The 10,776-nt window shown below is 38.0% G+C and overlaps 1 protein-coding gene across 1 annotated transcript; it reads left to right on the top strand.

The window, feature by feature from the left end:
- Positions 1-912: 912 nt before the first annotated feature.
- Positions 913-9,381, top strand: htr3b (5-hydroxytryptamine (serotonin) receptor 3B; the record flags this gene model as incomplete). The annotated part of the gene is made up of 9 exons (XM_080041602.1): positions 913-946; positions 1,644-1,807; positions 2,625-2,669; positions 3,229-3,338; positions 3,855-4,024; positions 4,637-4,794; positions 7,622-7,832; positions 8,262-8,471; positions 9,116-9,381. The coding sequence occupies 9 exons, from the start codon at positions 913-915 to the stop codon at positions 9,379-9,381; spliced, it is 1,368 nt and encodes a 455-aa protein (XP_079897728.1).
- Positions 9,382-10,776: the final 1,395 nt, after the last annotated feature.

Genomic DNA, 10,776 nt, shown 5'->3' with positions numbered 1-10,776 from the left:
ATACATATGTACAGTATTGTCCAAACAAAAAAAAACTATCAGAGAAATACTAAACATTTTGAGGAAAACGTTTTTTATCACCCACAATAATCTGGAGTTGTTTTTTTCACTTCAAACTTGTACACATGTAGAATTCCCCTGCAAAGCATGAACGTGTGCAGTGTTTGTCTTCTTTTTCTGTTTATTTAATAATGCACTTATGTTATTTTATTTTATAAAATGCATGTTTAAGTCATGCACCATTTTTTTTAAATTATTATTTAAAGAAGAAAAATATCTATCTTTAAAAATGCACTATACTACATGACACTTTGCTGCCAGTATTGACTGCCTTTTTGCACAATTATTTACTTTATTCATAGAGAAACTCCTATATTGTATGTCATTGTCTATCTTGTCTATTTTTAGTGTTGTCTCGTATATTGTTGTTTGTGCCTGTGCACTTTTTATATGTTCACCGCGGGATAGGGGAAACGTTTTCTCGACTCCCTTACATGTCTTGTACATGTGAAGTGTTGACAATAAAGCTGACTTTGACTTTGAAAAAACTGTTTGATAAAAACTGGACACTAACATGTTGCAAACTTTTTTTTTTAAATCTTATTTTCCATGCCAATAAATCCCACTTTGAATTGAATTGAACAGTGGCACTAGACAAGCCTTCAGGGACTTTCATTATTATAGAGCAGGCCTATGTATCACCTTACACACGGGCAAGGGGGAAAATCAATATCACAGCAACACAAATGTTTGCACTGTCCTCTTCACTGCTCTCTGCCTGCACCGAGTATACGGCTATTCTGCAAATTATTTGACAAAAAAAATTGGATTATTTTGTCGTTAAAAAAACTAGAATTTTTGAACTAACAACTAGAAAGAAATCTGAGTTCTTGGAAGTTTTTTTTTTACTTGATGTCGCTCATTTGGCTGATGCTGTTGCTCTCAGGTAAGATGCTGTTATTTTCTAAATGAATGACGGTTGCATTGACTAAACACTAAACAGTGTGAAGTATTTGTTTACTTGAATTAAACATTACTGCTAGTATTGTTATGCTTGGTGAAATGTTGCATCAAAATTGAGCTACTGTAATCTTTTTCAAATAATGTTATATAGTTATTATTGTATATAATATCTGACAGTTTTATGCCTCATTGCTTTCCTACTTAACTAACTTGTATTGGGTCAGTGATATCTCTGTTTCTGTGCGAAAGCCTTTTTGCAAACTGTACTTTATAACTTTAACTTCCACACTGAGAAAATAGCAGTAGATTTAATTTCATTTAAAATAGCTCAGAGTTGCAGCTGTTTTGGCTAGTTAATAACCCTGTAAGCTACTCCTTTTGGGGCTTTGTGTGAATGTGTGTACGTGTGATGTATTTGGCCGGCATTGTCTTCTACTTTTTTTTAAATATGTTTTTTTTATTCATTTTGTATGTCAAATCCAAGGATTGTTTGGGGTGTGGGGTGGGTTGGGGTTATACATGTTTGATGTTTGTTTGAAAAAAAAAAGAAGAAAAAAATCAATAAAAATTGTTTATTGAAAAAAAAAAGTGTTGCAGCAGTTTCTTCCAAATATATGGTGCGTTTAAACTTATATCTGCTTCCCCTATATACCTCTACCCCTCTACCCTCTCCCCTCCAGTCCCGGTGGCAGTGTGCGTCCCGGAGAAGCCTCGGCGCTCGGCTCTGAACCAGCTGACGCGCTCTCTGCTGCGGAGCTACGACTGTGGAGTCCGACCCGTCAGGAACTGGACCAGCCTCACCACCGTCTACCTCGACCTCATCCTGCAGTCCGTGCTCGAAGTGGTCTGTGTCTAGAGCTGCAACGATTAATCAACGATTCAAATAATCGCCAACTATTTTGATAATCGATTAATCGTTTAACCAAATTCTCTGATTTCAGCTTCTCAAATGTGAATATTTTTTGGTTTCTTTAATCCTATTATGACAGTTAACTGAAATATACGTGTGTTTTGGACATGACAATACATTTGAGGACGTCAACATGGGCTTTGGAAAATTGAGCAACATTTATCACCATTTTCTGACATTTTACGGACCAAAACACTAATCGAGAAAATAATCGACAGATTAATCGATTATCAAAATAATCGTTAGTTGCAGCCCTATCTGTGTCACTTTAACTAATACCCTCTCTGATGATAGGAGAATTCAGGGAAAGCAGAGAAGTTCAAACACATTTGGCAGCCTTTCCTTAACAGTACTGAAGGGACCTGAATGCCCAATGTTACAACAAATCATAGATGTAAATGATATAAAGTTGTCTTTTTTACATTTTTATTTAGTTAGTGATTCTGGAGAATGTTTGTTGAAAAAAAATTACTTTCAAAAGTGGGCCCCCTTTGTTTACATACCAGTTTACAGAGCCTAGGCTGTGTATTAACACCAATTTTTTCAGCCCACTCAAATACGGACAGGTAGTATATCTTGAGGAGATATTCACTGATTTGACAAAAAGTGTTTTTTTTTTTCAACAAGCGTTCCCCAGAATCTCTGACTCCACCTTTAATGACATATTGAGTTTTAAACAATTCAAATGTTCTGCCTATTGTTTGATGTGTCAGGCTTTAAAGGATAATTGAGAAATATTCCTTTTTTTCAGGATGGAAAGACTCAAAGCATCACTACCAGTATTTGGTACAGACAGGTAGGTGGCCTCTCTCAGTTCACTCATTAAGTGTTGTACTAGAGGAAACCTAGACATAACATTATTTCCCAAAAAACAGCTCTACAGTCAAATTCATAATCAAAGTAGCAGTTTTATGGTTTCAGAGATCATACACAATGTCCAAAAGCTACCAACAAAAATTCAATACAAACCCACAAGTTTAACACAACAGATTTCTGACCTTAACTCCAAAATCAAAACATTGGGTGTCTTTTTTGTTTGACTAACCGGCAAACAAAAAAGGGTAACTTCACAGTTTTTTTAAATACATAAATGATGTAATTCTGCCTCTCAATCTTTTTTAAATGTTTTCTCTGATTTGATTCCTGACCAAAACCAAAACATTGGGTGTAACTTTTAACTTTGCAGTTTTTAAATACATAGGCCTATAGCTAATTAAAAAAAAATAAATAATCCTTAAATAACGTAGACTTCTCTATATACTTTTATGTATTAAGAATTGAATTAGCTTACATATATAATTCTTCCTCACACACTTTTTTAATTATTTTTTCTTCATTCATTTCTTTCTCTTCAGATCTGGACGGATGAGTTCCTGGTTTGGGACCCAGAGGAGTTTGATGGAATCAGTGAAATCTCTCTGTCGTCTGACGCCATCTGGATACCGGACGTTATCGTCAGTGAATTGTAAGAAATGACTAAAACTGGACGCTTTTTTAAAAACATTTCGGTCTTATACTGTTGTTTCTATTGCTTTGTATTTAATTGTTTGTGATTTTAGGCATTTTGTTTTTGAGCTTTAAGCATTTTGGTCGACTATGGTTGAACTATGGTTGATCCTTTTTTTGTGCCCTTCACCTTGAAAAAACTTCAGGCTAATTTTGTTAAACTATACACTTTGACTTTAATGCGTTTTCAAGCTTTATTAGATAGAACAGAGGTGAAATGGGTAGACAGAGAGAGAGGGGGGATGACCTGCAGTACTACGCCACCGGAGCACCCAACTTTTAAGCATTTTCTGCGAGCTCGTCTTAAAACCTGACCTTAGAGATGCCATCAGTGTATGAGTGCGTGTGTATGAGTGTGTCTATGAATGGGTGAATGTGGTAAGAAATGTAAAGCGCTTTGGGGCTGAGCAAAATCGGCTAAAAAGCGCTATATAAGTCAAGTCCATTTACCATGTACGCCTGTGTGTTTTCTCAGTGTGGACTCGGGGAAGGCCCCCCCGATCCCCTACGTGTACGTGAATTCGTCGGGTTGTGTGAAGAACTACCGGCCCATGCAGGTGGTGCTAGCCTGCAGTCTGGAGATGTACGCGTTTCCATTTGACAAGCAGAACTGCTCCCTCACCTTCCGCAGCTGGCTTCACTCAGGTAGAATTTACTATCTATCTATCTATCTATCTATCTATCTATCTATCTATCTATCTATCTATCTATCTATCTATCTATCTATCTATCTATCTATCTATCTATCTATCTATCTATCTATCTATCTATCTATCTATCTATCTATCTATCTATCTATCTATCCATCCATCCATCCATCCATCCATCCATCCATCCATCCATCCATCCATCCATCCATCCATCCATCCATCCATCCATCCATCCATCCATCCATCCATCCATCCATCCATCCATCCATCCATCCATCTAGGCAGTTAAAGGCGCTATGAGGAACTTTTAAATATTTATGACAAAACAACAATTGGACTTGATTTATACTGAAATTTGCATGAGCAGTCTCCATGGCTCACTTGACAAGAAGATTGTCAAAAAAAATAAAAAGTAAATAAAAAGTAATGAAAAAACCCAATACATTTCTATGAGAAATTCTCAAATTCACAATTTCAAATGTCTCGGACAATTTTCTTGTCAGTGACCCATGGAGACGGCTCATGCCAGTTTACACGCTTGTATCATCAACTGAAAGATTCTGATGAAAATAAGCACTTAGCCGCCCCACTCTTCGTCCCTTTGCAGTGAAAGAAATCGACCTAGCTCTGTGGCGTAGTGCTGAAGCTATTGCTAATGACAAGAGGCAGTTCATGAACGACGGAGAATGGGAACTGCTGTCCGTTCCCTCGCGCTACTGGACGATCCACCAGGACGACACGGACTACGCACACATCCAGTTCAACGTACGTGATGCCTCCAACTTTATACACAAATCGAACTAAACAAAATTGATCAAATAAATAAACATTGTCAAATAAATACAATTCTGTTAAAAATCTAGATAAACAAATAATTTAAAAAATAAATAAATAAAATACATATAGTTTAATAAATATAATTAATAGTCAAAGTCAAATGTATTTCTAGCACATTTAAAAACAACATCAGTTGACCAAAGTGCCGTACAAGATACAATACAAAACAACATATAAGATACAGTATCTCACAAAAGTGAGTACACCCCTCACATTTCTTCACATTTTTCTTTATATCTTTCCATGGGACAACACTGAATAAATGACACTTTGATACAATGTAAAGTAGTCAGTGTACAGCTTGTATAACAGTGTAAATTTACTGTCCCCTCAAAATAACTCGACACACAGCCATTAATGTCTAAACTGCTGGCAACAAAAGTGAGTACACCCCTTAGAAAAAATTTACAAATTGGGCCCAAAGTGTAAATATTTTGTGTGGCCACCATTATTTTCCAGCACTGCCTTAACCCTCTTGGGCATGTAGTTCACTAGAGCTTCACAGGTTGCAACTGGAACCCTCTTCCACCCATTTATGACAGCATCACAGAGCTGGTGGATATTAAAGACCTTGCGCTCCTCCACCTTCCGTTTGAGGATGCCCCAAAGATGCTCAATAGGATTTAGGTCTGGAAACATGCTTGGCCAGGCCATAACCTTTACCCTCAGCTTTTTTAGCAAGCCACTGGTCGTCTTGGAGGTGTGTTTGGGGTCGTTATCATGTTGCAATACCACCCTGCGGCCCAGTTTACGAAGGTTGAGTGCACATGGTCAGCGCCGTACACAGAGGTTGCCTTTGGAAAATAGACGTATGAGTGCTGCCAGCATTGCTGAAGGGCTTGAAGGGGTGGGGGGTCAACCTGTCAGTGCTCAGACCATACGCCGCACTCTGCATCATACTGGTCTGCATGGCTGTCATCCCAGAAGGAAGCCTATTCTAAAGATGATGCACAAGAAACCCCACAAAAAGTTTGCTGAAGACAAACAGACTACGGACATGGATTACTGCAACCATGTCCTGTGGTCTGATGAGACCAAAATACATTTATCTGGTTCAGATGGTGTTAAGAGTGTGGAGCGGCAACCAGGTGAGGAGTACAAAGACAAGTGTGTCTTGCCTAGAGTCAAGCATGGTGGTTGGAGTGTCATGGTCTGGGGCTGCATGAGTGCTGCCAGCACTGGGGATCTACAGTTCATTGAATTCTAACATGTACTGTGACATACTGAAGCAGAGCATGATCCCCTCCCTTCATAAACTGGGCCGCAGGGCAGTACTGCAACATGATAACGACCCCAAACACCCCTCCGAACGACCACTGGCTTGCTAAAGAAGCTGAGGGTAAAGGTTATGGACTGGTCAAGCATGTCTCCAGTCTTAAACCCTATTGAGCATCTTTGGGGCATCCTAAAACGGGAGATGGAGGAGCGCAAGGACTCTAATATCCACCGGCTCCTTGATGTCGTCATGAATGGGTAGAAGAGGGTTCCAGTTGCAACCTGTGAAGCTCTAGTGAACACCATGCCCAAGAGGGTTAAGGCAGTGCTGGAAAATAATGATGGCAAAACAAAATATTGACACTTTGGGCCCAATTTGGACATTTTTTCTTAGGGGTGTACTCACTTTTGTTGCCAGCAGTTTAGACATTAATGGCTGTGTATCGAGTTATTTTGAGGGGACAGTAAATTTACACTGTTATACAAGCTGTACACTGACTACTTGACATTGTATCAAAGTGTCATTTATTCAGTGTTGTCGCATGGAAAGATATAATGAAATATTTGAAGAAATGTGAGGGGTGTACTCACTTTTGTGAGATACTGTACATGAGAAAAAAAGAAGACAGACAGACGGACAGATAGAGGCAGACAGACAGTCAGACAGACAGTCAGACAGATAGATAGATAGACAGACAGACAGTGATACAGATAGACAGTTGGATAGATAGATAGACAGACAGACGGATAGTTAGGCATACATACAGACAGACAGATAGTTAGATAGAGTGACCATAGTGATACTGTCTCAGTGACCTCTTGATCAATAGACCTCTTGTTATAGTGTGGAGGGTAGTTGGCCCTTTGCCCGGCCCTGCAGGTGGGCTGAGAGCTGATAGTCATTCAGCTCAAACACCAAACACTCTTCTAGTAAAGGAGCATTTCAGGGCTCACTGGCATTTTCTCACACTTGGATACAAATTGATCTGTTGAGATATGTTTTTCAAATCAATACGGCTACTGCTAAAGGCACTCAGAAAAATGTCATGTTGGATAATACAATAAAAGTAAGATATGGAGGTAGTTGATCACACAAAAATATTTGATTTAATTACCATGCTAAATGTCCTGTGTAAGTGAATTGGTGAAACAGAATTGGTGTTGCAAAATCTTTTAAGAGCTCATCAACACAATTCAGTTGTCAGTATTGATGCCAAAAAATGTGTATCATTCACAATTTCACAATGTTTTTACTTTTTTTTCTCGTAATTTAGATTTTTTTTTTTGTGAAATTTGTCATTTTTAGTGAAAAAAAAGTTTAAAAGAAAAAATATAATTATTTATTAAAACATAATAATAATAAATTCTGAAGTTGGAGCCAACCAATTATTTCAAGTTGTCTCAAATTTAAAAACATTTTTATAAATTTTTTTTTTAAGCTATCGAATTCAAATTCAAAAAGCTTTATTGGCATGACTATTGTGGTAAACAAACAGTATAGTTATACAGCTATCTATCTGTGTCCTTGCCTTCCATCCAGGTATTAATCCGTCGGCGCCCCCTGCTGTACGTAGTGGGCCTTCTCATCCCCAGTATCTTCCTCATGTTAGTGGATGTGATGAGTTTCTATCTGCCTCTGAACAGCGGCACACGCATCACCTTTAAGATCAGCATCCTACTGGGTTACACTGTGTTTAGGGTCAATCTCACGGACGACCTGCCCCACACTGCTGTCAATACTCCACTCATAGGTTAGTATTTAGTTATTTAATATATATTATAGACTAAACCTTGTCTGTTTGTGTCTGTATATTTTTCCTATACAACCATCTTTAACGGACATTATTGCAACATTAATTTTTATTTATTTAATATTCTGAAGCAAAAATCTCAACTTCTAAAGCACTTAAATCAACTAAACTTTAAAGATGTTTGTCTATTTTGCTTCCATAACATGTCTTCCTTCATATCTATCTGTCTGTCTATCAACCCATCCATCCCTCCCATATCTCGCTTGCGCTCTCTATCTATCTATCTATCCATCCATCCATCCATCCATCCATCCATCCATCTATCTATCTATCTATCTATCTATCTATCTATCTATCTATCTATCTATCTAATCATCCATCCACCCATCCCTCCCTCCACCCTCCCTCCCTCCCTCCATCCATCTACAGGTGTGTTCTTCGCGGTGTGCATGGCTATGCTAATGCTAAGCTTGACTAAGTCCATTCTGGTGGTGAAGCTTCTGCATCACAGTGAGAAGGAGGTTAAGCAGATGTCTGTCTCCGCCTGTCTGCTGGATAAATATGGATCCTCCGCTCAGAGCTTCAGTGAGAGTGTTTTAACATCCACCAAAACACTGGACTACCTCAACACAACTGGAGGTAACAATAGCCTACTACACACTCATTTTAATGTTTGGCTGTATTCGAAAAGCCCTACTAATGTCCTACTCATACTAAAAACCATACTAAAGTCCTACTCATACTCATTTTGACGTCAATTTGAGTATGTGACGGTTATGTATGCAAGTTTGTGTAGGCGAGAAATGCCCAGATGAGTCCTAACTTCTGGGAAAATTTTGTGTATGAATCGACAGGTTACTTTTCCAACTCAACCACCCCACAATTCATTGTGTCCTTTCAAACGACATGGAAGTTTTTTTTAAAATTCTTTATTGTTTCTGTTTACTTTAGTGTAAACGGTCCGACGAACCTCGCATACACAATCGATGGTTAAGTAGACACTGACAGTATATAGTATATACATGTTGAGTATGTAGGAGGGAGGACGTTAGTAGGGCTTTTCCAACACATCCTTTGTTTGCCATGGGTCCTAATTTGAAGTATCTCACACCATCAGGGGGAGGGGCACTGTAAAGGACACAGACTTATTTGTTTGAGAGTAAAGTGATTGGAAAACAAATGGTACATCAACTTTTTAAGCACTAATGTGGATAAAAGCTGCAATTTGTATAAGAGAGAAGTAAATATCACATTTTAAACCATACCTGTTCCCTTCCCCATAGAGTATGAAGTGGACTGCTCTCTGGATGAGGACCTGCTCTCTCTGCCTGAGGCCTCTAGCGCCCCCTCTGGTCTGGACTGGCTGCTGCAGGAGCTGGTGTGTCTACGCGAGGCCTTTTCCCAGGATGACTCAGAGTCCACGGCTCATTCTGATTGGCTCAATCTCTGCTGTAAACTCGACCTCTTCCTGTTTAGATGTTACCTGTTGGTGCTGGCGGCGTATGCCACAACGCTACTGTCACTGTGGGCCAGCTGGAGCTTCGCCTGAACACACAATCACACAATATATATATTTTTTTTAAGCTTATTTTTTTTGGTATTTTCAAGCTTTATTAGATGGTACAGAGTTGAAATGGGGAGACAGAGAGAGGGGGGGGGGGGGGGTGACCTGCAGTAAAGGTCCACGGGTCGGATTTGAACCCGCGACCGCTACAACGAAGGCCGGAGCCAATATGGTACGCGCTCTATCCACTATGCCACCGGAGCACTATCACATAAAAATTGTTTTTGAAAGCTATAGTGCTTAACTTTTTTTTAATAAATAAATGAATATTGCTGCTTAAATACCCTTTAATGGTTTTTACATATGGTATGAATACAGTAACTGATAGCACTTGTTGCTCATAGTGTTTACAGTGGGATTGGGCTGTGGGATGTGTCGATATACATCGTCTGTCGAAATAAAAAAATCTATTGTGTCATTATACGCAATATCATTTCAAATCAATTTGCAAATCACAATCTTTATCCATTTTTTTGGGACAATGTTTTGTGTTCTTGTCATTGCAATATCAAATGTGCAGATACTATTGTTTATTTTTTAACTTATTTATTATTTCCTCTACTTTTTTCAACTACTTTTACTATTTATTCTGTACCCCTGCTTACTTTTATAACTGACTGTTACTTATTTGAATACATTGTACCTAACCTTTTTTTTTTTTACCATTACTTACTAAAACATATGTTTATATGTTTTAGTAAGTCTTTTTCTCTGATGTACTGTCGGTTTTCTTGCTGTTATAATGTAAATTTCCCCTCTGATAAACTATGAAGGAATATCTTATCGTATTACCTACTGATTGCTGCACAATTCCCTCTACTTCTCAACTTCCACACTCACTTCCAACTCGTCAAGCTTTAATATTATCTTGCTAAGTTTATGTTCATGTATTATAAGTGTATATTACTGTATCTGATTCTGAGTATTTGTGTAACCAATCTGCAATAAATTATCAATTCTTTGAAACAAGCATCTCTGAGTGAATCACTATATTTGGAAGTGAAAAGAAAAAAAGAAAAGAAAAAAAGAAAATGAGTAAGTCTTTAAAATGTGTCTGTAATATTCCCTTGTTGATTTTTTTCTTAGTTAAAATAAAAAATAAATAAAACATACAAATTATTATGTGGGTTCTTTGACTATGAAGATCTACTTTCAGTGCAGCTGTGATGATATGATACTCTCTATTCAAACTTTAACGGCCACAAATTAGATCAATAAAAGCCATTCAAACGCTCAGCTGCTCTGTCCATAGTCCCTGTTGGTTTCCTAATAGTCTTGATAAGAACATCAAATGTGCGTCATAGAAAATTCACCAGTGGAAAGTGGAAAAATCAATTTTAATGTAATTTTCACAGTATCTCTGAAGCTATTTGCCCATCA

This window comes from Ammodytes marinus (assembly GCF_949987685.1).
Source record: "Ammodytes marinus genome assembly, chromosome: 14".
Classification (NCBI taxonomy): Eukaryota; Metazoa; Chordata; class Actinopteri; order Uranoscopiformes; family Ammodytidae; genus Ammodytes; species Ammodytes marinus.
The sequence above is the reverse complement of the archived record's forward strand: the minus strand, read 5'-3'. Positions and strand labels throughout refer to the sequence as shown.